The sequence below is a fragment of the Cibotium barometz genome, chromosome 57, assembly GCF_041138505.1.
Source record: "Cibotium barometz isolate CiBa-2024 chromosome 57, ASM4113850v1, whole genome shotgun sequence".
NCBI classification, from domain to species: Eukaryota; Viridiplantae; Streptophyta; class Polypodiopsida; order Cyatheales; family Cibotiaceae; genus Cibotium; species Cibotium barometz.
Window position 1 is genome coordinate 29,220,822 of NC_141102.1, and position 22,141 is coordinate 29,242,962.

The window sequence follows — 22,141 nt, forward strand, 5'->3', positions numbered from 1 at the left end:
TCTATGCATCTCTCTCTTTTCTCGACGGGCGAGCTTAAGATTATTGTGGTTTCGACATTGCTAAAAAAAATATTGTCATGAGTTTACTTAGCACACTCTTTATTCCACCCTAGAGAGCTTGGCCAATGAGGCTATTGTTGGCACCCTTTTTTTTTTTGGGTTTTTTGACATTACAAAATGATTTTGTCAATTTCAAACTTACTTTAAGAAGTGTTTTTTAAGGAGAGAGAGAGAGAGGAGCTTTGTCCATCTCCAATTACCATAAATACAGGTGCGATGTTAGGAGAGTGATAAGGTTCTCACGGATGATGGCGCTCTCTCACTTGCCCGCTTCGTCCACTGCTACGACTTCTGCTGCTACTTGTAGTCCTGCGTTTATCCCTTGGTTTTCTCACCATTTCGCCACCAAACGAAGGAGAAGGTGGGGCTGCATCCACCCGTGGGCGTCCCAGCGGAGAGGCCTCCTCTCCCCCATCGCTGCTTCCAACAGGGACAAGATATCCTTCGGGGACCAACTGCTTGACTATATCGAAGGTATCCCTACTCCTTCTGCTGCTTTTCTCTTTTGGTTATCGTCAGAGCTTCATGCAGAAACGCGATCTGTGTACGTTATAATTGTAGGGGAGGAACCACCCCTTCATATATATATCTGACCTTACAATGCTAAGCGTATGCCGCATTATCACCCTTGTTTTGTCAAATCTGAGTTCAAAGCATACTTGCCCCTCAGGGCCAAAAACTACCTGCGAGACCAAGGCCCTAGTGTATCATGCATGACTCCTCTTGCGAAGGGAATTCACAACCACGTTCTTGTTTTTTGGTTAACCCAACCTTGATGGCATACCCACCACGCAAAACTTTGCCTACTCTTAATTTACGGAACTGAAAAATCTCAGTTCAAAGCATAGAACAAGCCTTGTCCAAGTAACAAGTGATAAGTGTCTGTGAACAGCCTCTAAAAAGGCTTCATATGTGTGTGTGAACCCACTCTTAGAGCGGTGCACCTAAATATCTAGATAGTGTGTGAACCCACTATTAGAGGGGTGCACCTAAATATACTCGCATTGACCTAGCAGTGATGTCATAGAGGAGAGGCTCTAAGCCTATAAAAGCATTGTACTTGAGTCAAGAAATACAACACAAATCACATCATTGGAGTCGTGCAAATCTCTCTCTTAATTTGTGCATTAAAGCATCATACTTGAGTGAAGAAATACAACACAAGTCACATCATTTGAGTCGTGCACATCTATCTCTTAATTTGTGCATTGTGTGTCTCTCTCTCTCTCTCTCTCTCTCTCTCTCTCTCTGCTCCAATGCCATATCCATGTTTCAATACAAGCCACCATAGCTTGTGTGCAAGCATAACCCTAGGCCATAATTCAATAGTTGATATCAGAGCTGTGCCACCTACCACTTGCTATTGCAGCCACTCTTAGCATCCAGCTAGCCCAACCATACTGGCCCGACTGTGAGCATCCTCTCTGCTGTGCACACTGCACTGAGCTCCTGCACAACAACTCGCCATCACTGCGCTAAACCTGCTTCAGTCCAGACTATGTGCGCATCACTCTCCAGTAGCTGTATGCTTTGCATGTTGCCTACAACAGACGCCTTGCCATCGTCACTTATGCGTAGGCCTATCTGTTGTGAACCTCCCCTCTAACCCGCATTTGCCTCAACGGTCATCATCAAGTCTACAGTCCACAGCCAAAGAGGTGATAGTCCAAGTGGTAAAGTGTTTGCCTAGGACCGAAAGGTCTTGGGTTCAAACCCTGCTTGGACCCCTCGGCGGCACCTCTCATCCGCGCTCTCCATAAGCTTCCCTTTCGGCGTCGATCGTGTTCTGGCCGCCTTTCCCAGGAGGACTCCAGTGTAGCCCCTCCGCTCTCTGTGGTCGAGTGTGCTCGTCGCCCTCTTCTGAGGGCCGCGTAGATGATCTTGTAGCTCACGACACCAGCGTGGCTGGGACGTTGAGCGAGTTGTAATGTTAACTATTAGTAGGATCTCTCTACCGGAAAAAAAAAAAAAAAAAAGTCTACAGTCCACATCAAGTCTATGTCTAGAACCGCTCGACCCGTCCATCAAAACACATGTCACGGAATCGAAATCGAAGCAAAGGTGTATGGATTACCTTAGTGCTCCAAGCTTAGCAGGAGGGGATGTCATGTGCATTCGTTAATCCTGATGCTTGTAGACATGTATATTCGCACTAGCAAATATATGGGCAGATTTAGGGTGGATTTTGCAGCCCTACAGGCTCCCGGAAGTGCTCAAGGCACAGCCTAGTGGTTGGGACACCTTTTGGGCATAGTTTGGACACAAAATATTACTTTTTGGACAATGTTTTGTGGGAAAAATAGGCAAAACCGACTTGATTACGCATTCATACCTTTTCCCTATAAACAAGATCATTAGGCATTCATTAGAATGATCATTCAAAGATCAAGATGATCCATTTGTCGGAGTCTGCAAGGCAACAAGGACATAGTGGTGGATCAGTAGGAGCTTCTCTTGTCCAATTGCAAGTAGAGGGCTGCTGCGATCTTTGGTATGCATCATGAAGCTATGAATCAGTAAGATCATTTGCATGAAGCTGTGAATCAGCAAGATCATTGTATATATAGCATGTTTTGGCAATATATAGTAGATTAGGTCTATCTCTCTTTCTCTTCTGTGTCTTTGCTAAACATAAGACGGGCATTAATCTTCTTTGCTTAGCGTTAATCAAGAACACGCTTCCACAACGCATGTTACACTAGTGCATCATGCATGATTGCTCTTGCCAAGGACATTCACAACCATATTCTTGTTTTTTGGATAAAAACTTAATCTAGATGTGATATGCAACGGAAGTCTTTGTATTGGAAGATCCTGTCACACAAATGGTCACACCGTCCTCTATATCCTGAGTTTCGTGAGTTTAGCAATCCATTTCAATACTTCAAACTTTAAAGAGATGAGAGAGAGATAGATGAGAACTGTACACCAAATTGGGTCCCGAATTACCCACTGAAGGGCTCCCTATCCCGCGATAACGAGATAGTATTTGTTTTATTTCTTTAGAGAGAATGACTGTGGACTGTAGATAAGCCAAACGCAAGATCTCGGAGGATCAGAGATTGGCTGATCTGCACACGGCTGTAGAAACACCTCGATGAACTGATCTCGAGCCTATGCACTCTTCCCAAGGGCATGAGGAAGGGCTGCACACCTGAGGTTGAGAAAAGAAGAAGGTGGACTGTTCTACACTATGTTAGAATGTTGAAAACACTTATGAATGCTGTGTTACCTTCACCAGATGACTGCTGCATGAATGGATGATGCACAGAAGGCTGGACACTGCTGCAAACCGTTGATTCAGGGCTGGAAACTGCTGTGGACAGAAACGCAGACCTACAGGGATGCTGCTGGACTGAAACGCAGGTATTCTGATGCTGCTGGACAGAAAGGCAGGGGTATTGATGTTGCTTGACAGAAACGCAGGAGTACTGCTGTACGGCTGGTCAAAAACGCAGGTTTGCTAGCTGAAACCTGGCGTTGAACTGGCGTTGAACTGGGGCTGATCTGTATGCTGAATCAAGGCCTGAAGTGATGCTAAATGCAGGCTGATTTGATGCTGATGGCAGGCGCCTAGGGCTGACTGAAGCAAGGGGTTCTCAAGGGGCTGGAGAAGCAAGCTTATGAGCTCCAAGGGCTGGATTAGTCTAGGGCTGAAGGCAAGGATACTCCTAGGGCTGAGGAGGAGAGCTCTTAGCACAATGAAGACTGAATGAGAAACTAGGCCCTATGCAATCCTATTTATACTAACTGGAGGTTGGTCATTTAATAAAGTTTATATTTTATAAATGCCCAATAATGCAAATAATGCTAAATAAATACTATAAAATATGGAAAAAATACCAGATAAATCCTAGTAAATTCCCTAAGACTTCTGGGATGTTCTAAATGATGCACAAGCATATGAATGCATATTATGCAGGATGCAGAGTGCTTTTTGATGCAAACCCTAAGGCTTCTACTGACTCTACATGCATGAATGATTCTCTCCAAGTAGGTTAAGGGACTTGACTGACTGGCTGACCCGCTAAGGCTGAGGAATGACCTACGTAGCTCGTGCCTGACTTGTCCTGGACTGAGGATGTACAATGGGGTCACGGCGTACGACAGTTATCATCCTATTGGGTTCTAAAACTGTACAACTGTTGCACTTCTGATGATGAGCCATCTTGTCACCATGCACTGAGTGCAGAGTGCATGTGACATTCCCTCCTGATTAGCTTGGCGGCAGGTTCATGGCTTCCAAGTAGTCCGCCAATAACTGGGGGTACTCCTGGAAGAACTCCTCGTCGAGCCATACGGCTACGTGGGTGCCTTGATCTCGGTTTTTCGTATAGAATTGACGAATCCGTCGACCGGAACCATGCTTCCATCGATGAAGAAGGATCTGTTCAGGCTCAATAACTTCTGCCTCGTCTACCACGTCTGGCTGCTGTTCATCTGAAACATCAAACACTTCTGGACCAACATATGGTTTTAGCCAAGAAACATGGAAAACATCATGCATTGTCCAACTGGCAGGCAACTTTAATTTCATGGAGACATCACTTAACTTCTTAACTATTGGAAAAGGGCCAAAACTACGGAATGAAAGCTTGGGACAACGTTTGTCCACTTGTTTCAATCTCTGTTTCATGATACGCAAATAGATCCAATCCCCTTCCTTGAAGTGGACATCTCGTCTAGACTTATTTGCCTGTCTCAGTGTCTGCTATATGCTTCCTGAGCTTTGGTCAAGCGGTCCTTGACTGACTCAATGATCTTGGAAAATGCTTCCGTGGTTTTATTAGCCTCTAAAGATGGAGACACCATTCTCGTCAAAAGAGAAGAAAAACGGCGACCAAAGGCTGCTTCATGTGGAGTTCGTCCGACAGTGGATGAATGAGTGTCGTTTAAGATAGCTTGGACCAATGGTCAAAATGAATCTAGTAGACACAAAGATAAAAGCCAAAGAACCTGAATGGTTCAGTGATTATGATGATTTATTCCCAGCAGAATTAGCAGAGATGCCTCTGATTCGGGAAGTAGATCATGAGATAGAATTGACCCTCGGAGCTCAGCCAGTAGCCCTGCGCACATACAAAATGCCAGTTCCTAAAGCCATCGAACTCAAGGAACAGCTTAGACAGCTGTTAGAACAAGGGTTTGTACGACCCAATGTTTCACCTTGGGATACGCCAGTTCTCTTTCAGAAAAAGAAAGATGGAACGCTAAGATTCTGTGTGGACTACAGAGGAAAGGGCCGTCGGGGATAGGCAAAGGTTGAAGTAAACCTGCCTTCTTTGTATGGGGAACCTTGACTTTTTGACAAATCTTACAGGCTTGTACATGTGCATAGACATCACGCCTCATCTTTGGCCAATAAAAGGACCGTTCTAATTTCTCGAGGGTACTGTTGATACCCCTATGTCCTCCAACTAAGGAGTCATGGGCATTGTGGAGAAGAGCGGAACGCTTTTCCCGAGTAACACAGAGACAGTTCTTGTAGAACAATCAACCGTTCTGTACTGAATAGTGGCCAGGCTCAGAAGTGAGGGCCAAACTATACTGAGTACCAAACTCAGGGGAGTCGACATATTGGTCTTTCATACTATCCAAGTCCTTCCCCGTGATTTCGAGAATGGTAGCTTCTTGGACTGCCTAGATGCTGGACTTTCGACTGAGAGCATCTGCTACTGGGTTATGCTTACCAGGGATGTATTCAATCATACCTCCAAACTGTTGGAAGATTTGACTCCACTTGGCCTGTCGATCACTCCACTGGGCACTTGGCATAGTCTGAAGCCACTTAAGTGCTTGGTGGTTTGTTTTCACTGTGAAAGCCTGTCCATAAAGAAAAGGCTTCCAATGTTTGAGCGCTGTGATCACACCCAAAAGCTCTTTGTCATATACCGAATAATTCTTTTCGGCGACATCCAACTTTCTGCTATAGTATGCCACGGGTCTATTGTCCTGCTGGAGGACTGCACCTATGGCTACATTGCTGGCATCGGTGATGACCTTGAAAGGTTCGTCCCATGATGCTAACTTTAATACAGGTGCTTCTGAGGCAGCTTTCTGGAGTGCACGGAATGCATCAAGTGCCTTACCTGTAACTGAGACTTTCTGCTTGCGAGTCTTCACCCCCTTGAGCAAGTCGGTAAGAGGTGCTGCAAGGTTGGAAAACTGATGGACATGTGTGCTATAGGCCTGGCAAAGACCTACGAATGAACGGATTTCTTGGGCGGTCTTAGGAATGTCCCAATCTAAGATCTCCTGAACCTTTGATGGGTCCAGTCGAATCCCATCGGAACCGATGATGTAGCCCAAATACTGAACTTCCTTAACACCAAAGATAGACTTTTTGGTGATTATGTAGAGCTGGTTATCTCGTAAAAGTTGCAAGACTTTCTCCACATCTTTCTCATGTTGCTCCGCAGCGGCTGAGAAGACTAGTATGTCATCAAGGAATATGAAAACACACTTCCCAATGTGGACTGCAAAAATCCTAGACATCATCTTATTGAACGTTGCGGGTGCATTTGTAAGCCCAAACGGCATGACTACGAACTCGTAGTGACCACGCTCTGTCCGGAAAGCTGTTTTTGGAATGTCAGCTTAAAAAATGCGGACCTGATGGTAACCACTCTTGAGGTCGATCTTAGTGAAAAACTTAGCACCGTCTAAACACTCCAAAATGTACTCTATCTTGGGCATAGGAAACTTATTCTTGATAGTGAGTTTGTTTAATGCCCTGTAGTCTACACAAAGGCGTGCAGACTTGTCCTTCTTTTGGACAAATAGGATAGGTGCAGCGAATGGGGAGAAAGAAGGCCGAATGAATCCGGCTCGGAGAAGCTCAGATAACTGCTTTTCTAACTCGCCCTCTAAAGTCTTGGAAAGACGATAGGGAAACCTGCTAGGAGGATCTGATCCAGGGACCAAATCAATGTGATGGTCCTCAAGGCGAGAGGGTGGGAGACTGGGCAGGAGATCGTCCCTAAGCATAATGTCCTCGTGTCTGGATAGGATGTCTGCTAACTGAGGGATTGAAGATGTAAGGGATGCTACTAATGAGGGAGGGACTGTTTGAGCACGAACATAAAGGAGTGCTCCTTCTGCTTCCTTACGGATAGCTCGTCTGGCCTGGAGATGTGAAATCAATGGGATGCCAAGAATGCTTCTATCCCCCCGAATCATGACAGGCTCAGGAAAACCTTTACAAATAGTAAAAGTGTCCTGCCTCCAATTGGGAATAGGCTCATACTTACGGAACCACTGAATTCCTAAGATCATGTCACACCCCAACAAAGGTGAGACGATGAAATCTCGTTGAAATGAGGCCTTCTGAACTTCAAACGCAAATTGCTGTGCCTTCTGGGAAATGTGGGTGCGAAGACCAGGTGTAAACCCGTCCACATCTAGATGATATGGAACTAATGTGCAGTTCAATTTATTAGCCAACTGGGGAGAGATGGCGTCTTCAAAACTATCCATATCGAAAAGGACTACAAACTGTCGGCCCTGGGCAGAGCCATAAGCTCGGATGAGGCTCTTCTGAGCAGCATCGCTCTCACCCTCCTGCTTAGCATCAAATACCACGGATGGCATAGGATGCATGGAAGGTAAAAGTTGAACTGCATTTGAGGTAGTAGACGGGGCTGGAGGAGCTGGGGAGGCTGTGGCAACCGTGGCAGAAGGAGCTTTGGCGGCTTGTGCTGCTTGCCATTTGTGGTAATCCTTCTTACCATGCCCTATAATATGACAGAAAAAACATCTATTTTCTGACTGGTACTTCCTTTGCTCCTCTGGAGGAAGATAACCTCCAGTAATGCCTGCTTTAGCCTTTTCATCAGGGGTTTTCTTAGGTTCTTTATCCTTCTTACCCCCTGAACTGGAGCTATTACTGCTGTCCTTCTCCTGGTCTGTATGAATACTAGACCAATGCTGCCACCAAGTGACTGCCTCACCAGTGAGATGGGGAGCCGCTAAGTGGACTTTGTCTTGTGGGTCTGTGATCCTAGCTAATGGAAAATGAGCATTAAACTGATGAATAAATTGATTAATTGATGAATGATCACACTTACCATCATACTTACTGAAGTTTGGTTGACTGCGAATGATGGTGGTTGATGCTGCTGCGGGCTGCTGGCTGGTGACACCTATGACTGGGGAGACTGAGGAGAGTTGCTGATACCTCAAGTGTATGGCCTCCTTTTCCTGTTGGTGTTCGAGTAACATACGTTCTCGATCAAGCTCACGTTGGTGTTCCCGAGCGGCGAGTTTAGCCTGACGCCGGTCTTCGTTGATCCTGCGTTGGGCTTCCTCATAGTCCCGTCTTTCTTCTTTTTCTCTTTTCCGTTGGGCCTCGTCCTCTCTCCTTTGTTGTTCCATCTGAAAGAAGAGGGAGATGTAGTCGGGTGCTGCTGGAGGTGTAGAAGGACGTGCTGCTGTTGCCTCCAAGAGTTGGAGATGCTCCATGAGCAACTAGTTTTGAGCTCTAAGAAGAGCTATGGTGTCTGTTGTAGGCGGAAGAACGAGGTCTCCTTCGGGGGAGACGTCTTCCGGTTGATGAGTACTCTCTCCTGTAGACATGATGTTGAAGTCGGTGGTCGTGCCGGAACGCAATCTAACCATCCAAGGATGCCCCCACGCTAGGATACGGTGTGTGTGGACAATCTGAATCTGATACCAATGTGATATGCAGCGGAAGTCTTTGTATTGGAAGATCCTGTCACACAAATGCTCACACCGTCTTCTGTATCCTGAGTTTTGTGAGTTTAGCAATCCATTTCAATACTTCAAACTTTAAAGAGATGAGAGAGAGAGAGATGAGAACTGTACACCAGATTGGGTCCCGAATTACCCACTGAAGGGCCCCCTATCCCGATAATGAGATAGTATTTGCTTTATTTCTTTAGAGAGAATGACTGTGGACTGTAGATAAGCCAAACGCAAGATCTCGGAGGATCGGAGATTGGCTGATCTGTACACGGCTGTAGAAACACCTCGATGAACTGATCTCGAGCCTATGCACTCTTCCCAAGGGCATGAGGAAGGGCTGCACACCCCAGGCTGAGAAAAGAAGAAGGTGGACTGTTCTACACTATGTTAGAATGCTGAAAACACTTATGAATGCTGTGTTACCTTCACCAGATGACTGCTGCATGAATGGATGATGCACAGAAGGCTGGACACTCCTGCAAACTGTTGATTCAGGGCTGGAAACTGCTGTGGACAGAAACGCAGACCTACAGGGATGCTGCTGGACTGAAACGCAGGTATTCTGATGCTGCTGGACAGAAACGCAGGGGTACTGATGTTGCTGGACAGAAACGCAGGAGTACTGCTGTACGGCTGGTCAAAAACGCAGGTCTGCTGGCTGAAACCTGGTGTTGAACTGGGGCTGATCTGTATGCTGAATCAAGGCCTGAAGTGATGCTGAATGTGTTAGAAGTCATCTCCTGTCTAGATTTATACACTAGGGCCTTTGTTGTGGGTGTGCCCGCCCTTATCAGGTGTTTTATCATTTTTCCTCACTCCCCGCATTTTTCCCCTATTTTTTTCCCATTTTTCTGTGGCTTGGGAGGCAGCCCATGTGCTGGCCGACTGCTGAACTGGTCCACAACTGCATCTGGGAGGTGGCCGACTGCTAATGATTTGGCCGACTGGAGATGTGTGCTGGTCGTGGAGTTCTCAGGGCCAGTCGGCTGCCTACAGCAGGCCGACTGCTGATGTGGGGGCATATAAATAGGCCCCCAGCCCCCATACCACACTTGTATCATATTCGGGATCTTCTTGTGTATATCAGAGCACAGTTACACGCCTACTTCTCTCTCTCTCTTGTGCTGTTTTTCTGCATGCGTTTTTTGCTCGTGTTCCCAGATCTGGTTATCATCTCCGTTGCGTATTTTGACATGGTATCAGAGCCCTAGGCTCTAGATAGGTCTTGGGATTTGTGTGAGCAAGGGGGGGACTGTTTTGTGGCTGATTGGTGGACTGTTTTGGACCGTTCGGGAAGAGGAGAAGCAAGAGGAAGGCGGGCTGATTTGCTGGACAGCCACTTGCAGGTTTTAGTTCTTCTTTGTTCCCACCCACCCACCTTTTTCAGAGTACATCCCCGCAATGGCAGATTTGTTTGAGATGGCCGAGAGACATGTGAAGATCCCGACACTCCCCACGTTCCCGGTGGACCGTCAGTTGGACGGGAGCAACTACGGCATATGGAAGGTGATGATGGAAGTTGTTCTGGAGTCTTACGACCTCGCCGATTTCGTCGTTGTTGGTGTTCCACGGCCGGAAGCAGAGGAAGGGGAGTTACCGTCGATCCGAAAGGACCGGGAGGCCCAGACACAGGTGTGGGATCGTGTCAACGCCAAGGTCCGTTCGTTTATTTTCCTCAACTGCACACCGCAGGTAATCAATCATGTAAAGCATATGACGCTGGCCAGAGGTATATGGCAGAATTTGGCCTCACTTTACAACAGGGTATCGCCCATGAAGAGGATTTCCTTGGAAGTACAGATGCGGGTTATGAGCCCTGCAAAGTCGTCGACGATGCGGGAGCATATTAACAAGCTGCAAGCTCTTCAGCAGGAAGTTCTTCAGGCTGGGAAGGAGATATCGTCAGAGGACATGGCCATCACGTTGCTGTCACATTTGCCCTCTTCGTACCAGCATTTTACTCGTCTTTGATTACCAGTGGCAGGCTCAGCACCATCACGTGGGAGGAGCTTGTGCCCATGGTCCTGGACCAAGAGGAACGATTCACGAACCCTCCTCAGGGTGGAGGTTTGGAGGCCTTAATTGGCCAACGGTCGAAAGGCCGTAACTTGGGCAAAAGGAAGGCTTCATCGGAGAAGTCTTCTGAGAAGAAGTCCGACGCTGACCGCGAGAAACTGAAGGCAGAGAGGACCTATAATGATTGTGGCGAGAAAGGCCACTATTGGAGGCAGTGTCCCAAGCGGAAGACCGAGAAGGGTGAAGATTCCTCAGTAGCAATCATGAAGACTCCGGCTTTTGTGCACCTGGAGGTGATGGACACCGATGTTTCATTTTCTTCAGGCAGGGAGGAGATTGGAGGACTCTCCGCAATGGATACTCGGGGGTGGATTCTCGATAGTGGTGCTTCCAGGCACGACTCCTTCCGGTTCCGGTTTACAGGATCTCTGCAGGCTTTCTGGTCATATTCTTACTGGGGATACGTCCACTATCCCAGTTCACAGTGAGGGCAGGATGGAGATAGTTCCCAATGGCAGAGGGGGGAAGCATTCCTCCCAGGTGTTGTATGTTCTAGCACTTGGTTTTCATCTGTTGTCAGTGCATCAGGTTTGCAAGATTGGCGTACGGGTGGAGTTTGATGAGCATTTTGTTGCTCTTCGGGACAAAGCAACAGGCCAGGTGGTTTGGGAAGGCAGAGTGGAGAATGGAGTTTACAAGCTTTCAGCACTCTCTCTCCCAGGTCCTCAGGTTTGTGATGAGTGGCAGTCTGGTAATGGCCACTTAAGTGTGGATACGCTGCAGGTGCGGGCTTTCCGGGACCAGATGGTGGATAACTTGCCAGTAGATGGCAGCAGTTGGCAGGAACTTTCTAGTACTGATGTTGATAGTTCTTGTGTTCGTCAGTCAGAGGAAGCTGAACAGTTCACTTATTCTCTGATGTCTCGTAGTATTCGGGACAAAGAACCTCCAGTAGTTGAGGATGTTCTTTCCACGGGGACCTTTCGGAAAGCCAGGCAGGTGGCAGGTGCTTACTTGCAGAAGGAGGTGGTTTCTCCAGGCTTTGTGGTTCCGGATTCAGAGGGGGTGGTTGACAGGTTTCATCAGGTTTCCAGGACTTGTTTGTGCACCGTAACAGGTGCTGATCCTTGTGACCAGTGTGATGTCTCTGTGACTCAGAAGCTGTATGGTTCATTGATCTGGTTGATGGACACCAGATTGGACGGGAGCTTTCTGATGAGGCAGTTGAGCTCATGGTTGCAGATGACTCTTTGGGAGGAAGGATTGCGTTTCCTGTGGTTTCTACGGCATGCGAAGGATCAGGGACTCTTGTACACAGGAGGGTGATTGTTGGATGGAGTCCGACTCCACGGTTGGAGTGACTCAGTTTGGGGAGGAGATCCGGACACGAGGGGATCTACTTCAGGCCCAGGAGTAGTTTTACGGAGCAGTTGGAGACAGTCATCTTTTGCCTTGTCGAGAACAGAGGCAAGAGTACCGGGCTGTTTGTGATGCTGTTTGTGAGGTGGTGAAGATGCAGAGGTTGCATGGCAGGTTTGGGCTTCCACTTGCGGAACCCATGGTCATCCAGAGGCACTTTGTTCGTGAACAGATCGTTGCTGATGACATCTTGCTAGAGTTCTGTTCGACGGAGGACAGTACGGTGGACCTCTTCACGAAGTCGCTCTCTCAGGATTTGCTCAGGCGGCACCCCAGCTCCCAGTGGTTGGTTTCACAACCAGGAGCTGAGAGGGGGTGTTAGAAGTCATCTCCTGTCTAGATTTATACACCAGGGCCTTTGTTGTGGGTGTGCCCGCCCTTATCAGGTGTTTTATCATTTTTCCTCACTCCCCGCATTTTTCCCCTATTTTTTTCCCATTTTTCTGTGGCTTGGGAGGCAGCCCATGTGCTGGCCGACTGCTGAACTGGTCCACGACTGCATCTGGGAGGTGGCCGACTGCTGATGATCTGGCCGACTGGAGATGTGTGTTGGTCGTGGAGTTCTCAAGGCCAGTCGGCTGCCTACAGCAGGCCAACTGCTGATGTGGGGGCATATAAATAGGCCCCCAGCCCCCATACCACACTTGTATCATATTCGAGATCTTCTTGTGTATATCAGAGCAGAGTTACACGCCTACTTCTCTCTCTCTCTTGTGCTGTTTTTCTGCATGCGTTTTTTGCTCGTGTTCCCAGATCTGGTCATCATCTCCGTTGCGTATTCTGACAGAATGCAGGCTGATTTGATGCTGATGGCAGGCGCCTAGGGCTGGCTGAAGCAAGGGGTTCTCAAGGGGCTGGAGAAGCAAGCTTATGAGCTCCAAGGACTGGATAAGTCTAGGGCTGAAGGCAAGGATACTCCTAGGGCTGAGGAGGAGAGGTGTTAGCACAATGAAGACTGAATGAGAAACTAAGCCCTATGCAAGCCTATTTATACTAACTGGAGGTTGGTCATTTAATAAAGTTTATATTTTATAAATGCCCAATAATGCAAATAATGCTAAATAAATACTATAAAATATGGAAAAAATACCAGATAAATCCTAGTAAATTCCCTAAGACTTCTGGGATGTTCTAAATGATGCACAGGCATATGAATGCATATTATGCAGGATGTAGAGTGCTTTCTGATGCAAACCCTAAGGCTTCTACTGACTCTACATGCATGAATGATTCTCTCCAAGTGGGTTAAGGGACTTGACTGACTGACTGACCCGCTAAGGCTGAGGAATGACCTACGTAGCTCGTGCCTGACTTATCGCTGAGGATGTACAATGGGGTCACGGCGTACGACGATTATCATCCTATTGGGTTCTAAAACTGTACAACTGTTGCACTTCTGATGATGAGCCATCTTGTCACCATGCACTGAGTGCAGAGTGCATGTGACACTAAAACATGAATTGAGAGAGGAAATGCCACCAATAAATCTGTCGCCAAGACAATCATACTGAGACCATGTGAGTAATATACTGAAGAGACTGGTAGGTAGCTGGTGCGAATTGACAACTGGGCTCCAATCAAGTATTGCTGCCATTTGTGAATGACATCACCTTACAAGAAACTCCCAATTGGAGGTGGAATATCGTAATTCGGCACCTTAAACTTTCCTACTTTCAAAGGCAACATGATACCCATGCTATTACAACATTGCTCCCTCTCGGTGTTAGAGAAGATTGTGAAGGGTTTGTCCAATTTGCAATGGCAAAGCGTTAAAGTGTTGGGGTCGATGACACAAGTACCTTGAGCTTCTCAAAACAAGCATGCATTAGTGATGTCTAGTAAAATATCCAATCATCCTTTGTGGCATCTGTTTGAGGATTTGTCTTGCAACCACTATGCTCCACAAAGTGTTGGTAAAACACAGTGAGACCCAAAAAACCTTGAAGCTGTTGTACATTTTTTGGTATCAGCCATAACATAGTCGCTTCGATCTTCTCGGATCCATGTCAACTCCATTGACAAAGGTAATATGATGAAAAAAAGATATTATGCCCACAGTTAACTTGCACTTCGTTGGGTGAAGACATTGACAGGTTCTCCTTTTTGTTTGGTTTTTTTTTTTGCAGGAGATCTCAATGAGCATGGTGTCATCACTAGGCTTGTTGAAGACAAGGACATTGTTGATGAAGCCAACAACAAAATGTCCTTAACACACACGAGAAAAATCAAGTCATCTTCTGTTGAAGGTGGTTGGCGTATGTGTCAATCCAATAAGCATCCCAAGAAGTCAAGCAAATCAATAGATGCTCGAAAAGCAGTCGTTACGACCTTGTGTTTTTCCCTCTGGACAACAAGAGGTGGGCACGGGCACGGGCACGGGCACGGGATGGACAGTGTGAACGGCATCAAGTTGGATATGAAAAGGAAACCCATATATGGTGGCCAGCCCAAGTGTGAAAGGGGACAAAAGGGATTTTATTGTTTATAAGGTTTAATAATCTTTGATGATAAAAATATTATTATTTTTGAAAGCATGCGTTTTTAATCTTTGCTTTTGGCGTTTTTGAGAAAAAGCGAATCACCTCTTTTGAAAAGGCGAAGGGTGGCGCATGGAGGAGCGCGCATCCCCTTGAGGTGGTCGCCATGTGGAGTCAGCGCCGCTACGCGTGGTATATACAGCTACAGGCGGCTGCGCAAGGGCTACAGCAAGGCGCTGCTGCGCATGGGCTTTAAGCGGTGGGTGCAGCAGCTGCGCATGGGCTCCAGGCGGGTGCAGCTGCGCATGGACTACAGGCAGGCGAGCAGGTGGTTGCGCATGGGCTACTGCCAGCAAAAGGGGACCAGGTGGCTGTGCATAGGGGCTGTTGCTAGTCGGGCAGCCAGGCGGGCTTCAGGTGGAGGCTGCACGTGTGGAAGACCAGGTGGCTGTGCATATGGGCTGCAGCCAGCAATGGGAGCCAGGCGGATGCAGGCGGGTTGCGTGTGTGGAAGCAGCTAGTAGAGACTTATCCAGGTGACTGTTGGGTTGGACAGCATGACTCTCTCTCTCTCTCTTGGAAGGAGGCGAGCTGAAGGAGGCACCGAGGGGCTAACAGCCGAGGGGTTTCTCCCTCTCTCTTCGCAAGCAGGTTTTGTTTACGAGATTAGGATGCAGAGGATCAAGCTACATATGCACATGATGATGTTCTTGGAAGAGATGTGTTGTTGCTCTTCATCTTGGACTTATGTGTATTCAGGGATTGCTTGACACGTCCTCTATCTTTCTCTCTCTAGGTTTTTGGCACCGTGATTGGATGGTGCATATATGTGGTTTATATGTCATAGAAACAGGACATTGGTTTTCGAGAAGAAACAGGACTTTGGTTTCGAGGAAACATGCATATGGTTATGGGATACAAGTCTATGGTTTATCGGATACAGGTCTTTGGTTTCATATGGAAAGCATGTCTCTAGATTCATGTGAACAGGTTCTAGTTTTCTCGAGGTTACATGCAAGTTGTTGTAGGCATATGCTCACTTATGGTAGTGCTATGTGTGAACAGGGCTTAACCAAGGGCACTTTTTCCCATGTGGTTTTTCCCCTTGGACATCAAGTGTGAAAGGACACATATAATATTTTGTAGTTCTATATTATATGGATGTGGCACACATGCAAGGGTTGACTTGCATTTTGTGGATACCACACTTTTGGCTCACTCTCTCTCTCTCTCATTTCTGTGTGTGAGCTTCTCAACCTTGCACCTAACCCTAATGTGCAGGTTTGTGTGTGTGAGTGTGTGAGTCCAGCACCCAACATTTGGTATCAGAGCAGGGAGCTGGGAGCTGGCCTTGGAAACCTGCTGCTGGAAAAAATCCTGTGAAATTCCGTCCGCAGGCTGCAAAATTCCGTCGCTTGCGTTTTTCCGTCCGTCGGATTCCGTCGCCGCTGTGTTTCCGTCCGTCGGAGCTCAGCCGTCCGGCCACCAGTTTCGGGCGGCACTAGTGGGGAGCCCACCACCTCCGCCCAGCCTCGCGGGCGGCACCGCCCTGAAGCCGGCGACCCACACCAGCGCCGCCCAGCTCCGTCAGCGCTACAGCCGCCGTCAATAGCCGCCGTAGTCCCGTCAGTCGACGGTCAGCACAGGCCCGTCGCCCCTCCGTTCCGTCGACGTCCCAGTTGTCGCCCTGCACTCCGTCGAAGTAGCCGCCGGCAGACGACTCCGTCGCTCCTGCCCGTCTCCGTTCAGGCCGACTGTGCTCCGTCTTGAACCGCCGCCCACGTCGTCGCCTCTTCGCTCCACGCACCAGTGCTCGCCTTGCTCTGACCGCCCGCCTTCGCTTGCCCGTATGTTGTTCGCGTGCTGATCGCCCGACGCCTAAGCGCCTAAGCGCTGTTCGCACCAGCCTTCACGTGCTGCAGGCGGGTGTTTGCTCGCTCGACACCTCCAGCTGGGCCCCGTCACCTTCAGCGCCTGCTCGCCCGACGCCTAAGCACCGTGCTGCTTCCGCCTGGGCCCCGTCACCTTCAGCGCCTGCTCGCCCGACGCCTAAGCCCTGCTGCTTCCACCGTTCTGCCCGCACGACACCTGCACAACACCTGCAAACCTAAATTGACTACTCAACATTCCGCCTGCTCGCCACCTGCAACGACTTCCTCCATCGCCAAGTTCTTTTTCAAGTTGTCTGCTCCAAGCCTGCTGCCCTTGCCTGGAGGTATTTTTCTGTACAAATTTCTAGGTCAAATACAAAATCTGCAACCATTGCAGGGCAGGTCATATGCTGATTTTGCAGACAATAAATACTGTGCAATCAGATTGAAAAGAAAATTGCAGATGAAATTTGGAAGTTTTTGAAATTGAGGTCAAAATCAGCAAATTGAACCTCTCTAATTTGCAGAAATTTGGGGGTTTTCAAAATTGAGGTCAAAATTGGCAAATTGAAGCTCATACATTTGCAGAAATTTGGGGCTTTTGAGGAAATTGGCAAATTAGATGCACATTGAAGCGATTGGAGTGCATAAAAATTGGGGATTTTCTGATTGGAGCATGTAATTGGGCTCAATGTCGGAATCTTCGGGAGCAGCATGGTGAACAACGTCCCAAAGACTTTCTTTCATAAGATGGCACTTGATGATTGAATTTGTCGATAGACATGAGAGAATGAGTAGAAGAGGCCATGTGGGAAGGTCTTACCTCTTGCTAAAATGCAAGGGCAGTGTCTATTCCCTTACAAGATTGCAGAAATGAATGAAAGAAGAAATCCAAACTGTTTTTAGAAGCCGGCTCTCTCACCACTTGTCAAGGCCATAGCATGTGACAGCCCATCGAAGCATGAGGAACTAGCAGTTTGCAGATATGAGGATAAGAAAAGGACTGACCAGCAAACTGAAGGATACAATGCACAGTACCTTGTAGACTCTTCAAGAGGAAACAATGGCAGAACTGAATGCAGCAAATAGCTCGTTAACAGGAGGAAAGTCGATCTGCAGCTGCTTCTAGATGATGCGCACCCTTGAGTTGATGAAGAAGGCAGCCAAAGCAGCAACAGTACAGTGAGCTGTAGCAGTTCCAAGAGAGAGAACAGTAGAGCTGTATGAGCCTGAACAGGGCGGATAGCAAGTTCAGGCTGGCGGATTGCTACAGCAGGAGCAGGTCGAGTTATGTCCCAATGCTGTGAATCTGGCAAGGGCAGCACATGCAGCTATAAGAGGCGACGTTGGACAACAACTGCAAGTCAACGCTACACAACAAGTGTAGCTCAACGCTGGATAGCATGTGCAGGTCTACGCAGGGCAACAGATGCAGCTAGGCGGCGGCCTGAAGATATGGCGGGCAACACATGGGCTGCGCTGAATTGAGTGGGACAGCTTGGAGAGAATGGCGAAAGCTCATAGGAAAAACAGGGAAACCCTAAAACCATGGCTCTGATACCATGCAGAAAATATGAAAGCTAGAGCAGACTAGAAATGAAACAAGAACAAAAATGAAAGACAAAGAGTTACCTTGAGATGAGTGTAGACAAGACACAAGATTGATTGATTATTGATGTGACACCTACAATTTATAGGTGAGAAGTACAAGATTGAGTAGACTCACTTATGGGATAAATGTAGAGGTGCCACATGGCACTAGACTCAAGACACAAAGACTCAACTGAAACTAGACTAGAGAAATAGTACACCTAGTGTGCACTTATTTCCAACAGGTGGCACCTTGTCATAGATATCTCCTCCAGTCGGGTTTTTGGGAGGGAGCAACGGCTAGGAGATGGGAGCCCAGCCATCGACGTTGCTCAGTGCCCTAGGGTGGTGTGCATGCTGCGCTGTGTGACTTTGACATGGTATCAGGGCTCGGCTTGTCAGGTCCTGGGCAGTCCTAACCTCTGTTTGATCGAGGTGCTCGAATTGACGGAGGGTGTTGGAGGTGGCAATTCTCGTAGCTACTCTCGGGCTATCGCATGACTAGAAGTTGTGGTGGATTATCCCATGTGCAAGAGCATGGGAAGTCAAAGAGCCATATATAGGGTGCGGTGGCACCTTGTCATAGATATCTCCTCCGGCCGGGTTTTTGGGGGGGAGCAACGGCTAGGAGATGGGAGCCCAGCCCGCGATGTTGCTCAGTGCCCTAGGGTGGCGTGCATGCTGCTGTTGCGTGACTTTAACAGGCATCACTTACACACTGGGTAATATCTTAATTGGATTTTGTGACTCAGATTGGGTAGGAGATTAAAATCTGTTTGTGGTTATTGTTTTCTTATTGGGTTTGGAATTATATCCTAGACGAGCAAGGAGTAGCCTAAAGTGGCACTCTCTTCTACAGAGGTTGAGTTCAAGGTAGCATGCTTTGCTTCATTTGGAGCAGTCTAGTTGAGAAGTATTTTAGGAGACATGGGTGTTGCTCAAAAGGGAGGACAATGTTACTGTGCGATAATGATATTGCATGGCAATTACCACGAACCTTATGTTTCAGGTTCGCATGAAGCACAATGACTATGTGCGTGACCTTATCATGGATGGAGAGGTGGAGCTTGTCTATTGTCCAACGACAAAGAAATGTGTATATATTGTCACAAAGGCTCTTGGGAGAGATTTGCTTAAGCGTCATTTTGATCGACTCGGTGTTTGACTCAAGAGGTAGTTTACCTACACTTCTTCTTGCAATTTAGTGCTTTACATCGTGAAGACCCTACTTCCGCTATTATGTTTTCTTACATTTTAGTCCTAGTGAGTGTGATGTGTCAAAGACCAGGCTTTTAAGCCTATATAAAAAGTAGTGTACTTCTTGAAGCTTTATAACATTAATTAATATCATCGAGTCGTGCACATATTCTCTCTCTCTCTCTCTCTCTCTCTACACACACACACACACACACACAGCATGGATATGTTTGATCCCCCATAGCGGCCGCTTCAGTTTTGTGGTAACCCTAATACCCACATGGGGGTGAAATCCAAATCCTTATAAATGTCATAGTAAGTCTATCTTCTATGCATGCTATGCATAACCTTTGAAAGGTTTTCTTTGAGGATGAATGAGTAGCCTTTTGTTATGTGTGTTTCTGGTAAAAGTGCGACGCGCTGTGATAGATTTCAAGAGTGTAAGTTGTTGTAGCTTATTCAAAATACTGCCTTTATGGGTTTGTGTTGCACAAATAGCGTGTCATTGAAGGTAATGAATTATGGGCTTGCCTATAGCCTGAAGCTTGCCTTTGGCATTTCTTTTTAATGAATAGTGGCCCTTTGAAAGTGGTTTCATGGGTAGAATGTTGTGGTATAGTCGCTTCTTCTTGGCCCTTGTTGCAACCCCAAGTAAGTGGTTATGTACCACGTGTGTACTACGGGAGAAGCATTTAGCATATCTTGTTGCATCCCAGAACCATTGGGAGAAGAGCTCCTATATCATGCTTTTTTGGTTGGAGTATTAGTGAAGATTCATAACTCATATTATGCGGCTTTGTCAGAGCATGACGTACAAGGTTGTGAGTGCTTGGAAGCATCAACACTTTGGGAATCGTAATACGCCTTGCATAAACTTCAGATAATGACAAGGTGTATTCCCAGCGTAAGCTAGCCTTCTTTGTGGACATGCTTTCCTTGATGTTAGGTGGTTGAAATCTTTACACCCTTTAGTGGCTTGAGCCCCTTGTGGTTAGCTAAGAAAAAGTAGGACGAGTTTGTAAGGTGTGTCGGTCTTACTACCCATTTTACTTAGCTAGTGAGCTTATGTTTGGTTAAAGATTTGAAATTCCTAAGACAAACAGGATTTTATTGGATGGGTGGTGATGACTGAGCAGTACGTACTCTTGGAGACTCTAGCTTGCTTTAAGGACGATACTGCAAATAATATAGCATCTTTGTTATCCCTTAGAGTTTTGATATTGTAAAGTTACGGTGTGAGAAATTGTAGCTCGTACAATTGGTTTAAATGTACATGTTAGAGATCATCAAAGTCTATGGTTGACTTTGTGCAAGGTATGTGGAAAGCATAGTGCCTTTTCTGGCTAGGACATGATAATGAATATTGAGAATATTCAGCCCACCATGCATTTTAGGGGAGCAGATGCAATTAGATTTCAGCAGACTTGGGCCTTTTTTCTAGTGAGAAAGAAGTCTTTTTAGAAGACTTCCATCACTTAGAATTAGGCTGCATTTTTGTCCACACCAAGAGTGGGAGGAAAAATTGTATGTATGCCATAAGAATTGATTGCACAATTGTGAGGTGAACATGCAAAGGCCATGTAGAAGTAATGCAGCTTCACATGAAGTTTTTGTATAACCCAATATCTGGCATCTTTAAAAGATATATTCCAGCCCAATGGATAACCCAAATTTTGCACTATCTCATGAGGTTGGCATATAATTCCCGGCCACAAGAGAGCATGCCAGTCTGCTTGTTTGAGAGGCAACAAAGTAGACTTCCGAAAGTTGATAAAAAGCCTCGCTACTTCTCCAAACAAATGAAATGCTTGCATGAGACATTGCAGATCCTGTCTCGTGTTTTTTGGAAAAAAGAAACAGTCATCAGCATAGGCTTGAGCAATAAGATTGCCTCCAGTAGGAAATTTCAGGCCATGAAGATGACCTTGTTTAGAGAGCACATCCATACAAACAAGCAGAGGATGAGTAGCAATAGCATACAATAATGCACTCATGGGGCATCCTTGCCTTAATGAGTGGCCCAATACCCATTGTGAAGACAATCCTTTTCCTAGGATACATCGAGCTGTGCTATCTTTATACAGCCAGTCTGCATTTTAGTGCCAAAACCAAGCTTTTGCATAACTATAGAAATATAATCCCACTGAATTGTGTCAAAAGCCTTGGCTACATCAACTTGTAGTAAGAGCACATCTTGGTCACACACACACACACACACACGCGCGTGCGCACGTGCATGCTTGTATAGGTGTACGCACACGCGCGTGTGCACACACTTACACGCGCGTGTGCGCACACTTGTGCAGGCGTACTCTCACATGCACAACTTTGCACTGGAGAAAGACATGTCAATCAAGGGTACTTCTGTATCTTTGTGGGGCTCAAGTATGTCCATGCTTGATTTTGTGATTTGGCTTTGTCATGTTTTATTTGACTTTTTAGCTTCTGCAGGAGGGCCAAAGCTGAGGAAGTGGTATGGAGCTACTGATCAGATTCGAAAAGATGGTGTGGACTCTGAATTAGCAGGAGAAACAGATGAAGGTTATTTCTCTGTCCTTACAACATTGTGTTTGAACTGTTTTTGGTGCGTCTCTCCATGGGATCTTCCTGATGCAAAGATGGTGTTGCAGTGCAGAACCACAAATGCAAAATGAGGTCCGGGATGCGATACTTGTTACGGATGCTGATAGCATGACTGGCCAGGTAAAAGCTGTTTTGGTTAACATAAAAATATATGCATGGTTTAACGGGTTTCTTGCAGTATTTTTTCTAATCTTGTGAACAAAGCAAATGTTTGAATGTGGACTG

The 22,141-nt window shown here is 46.8% G+C and overlaps 1 protein-coding gene across 1 annotated transcript in view; it reads left to right on the forward strand.

The window, feature by feature from the left end:
• Positions 1–227: 227 nt before the first annotated feature.
• LOC147606638 (NAD(P)-binding Rossmann-fold superfamily protein) overlaps positions 228–22,141 on the forward strand; it is a 46,089-nt gene continuing 24,175 nt past the window's right edge. The window contains exons 1-3 of the mRNA XM_086791665.1: positions 228–534; positions 21,785–21,874; positions 21,969–22,036. Coding sequence (XP_086647791.1) covers positions 306–534; positions 21,785–21,874; positions 21,969–22,036 — 387 coding nt within the window. The 5' untranslated portion in view covers positions 228–305. The remainder of the gene's footprint in view (positions 535–21,784; positions 21,875–21,968; positions 22,037–22,141) is intronic.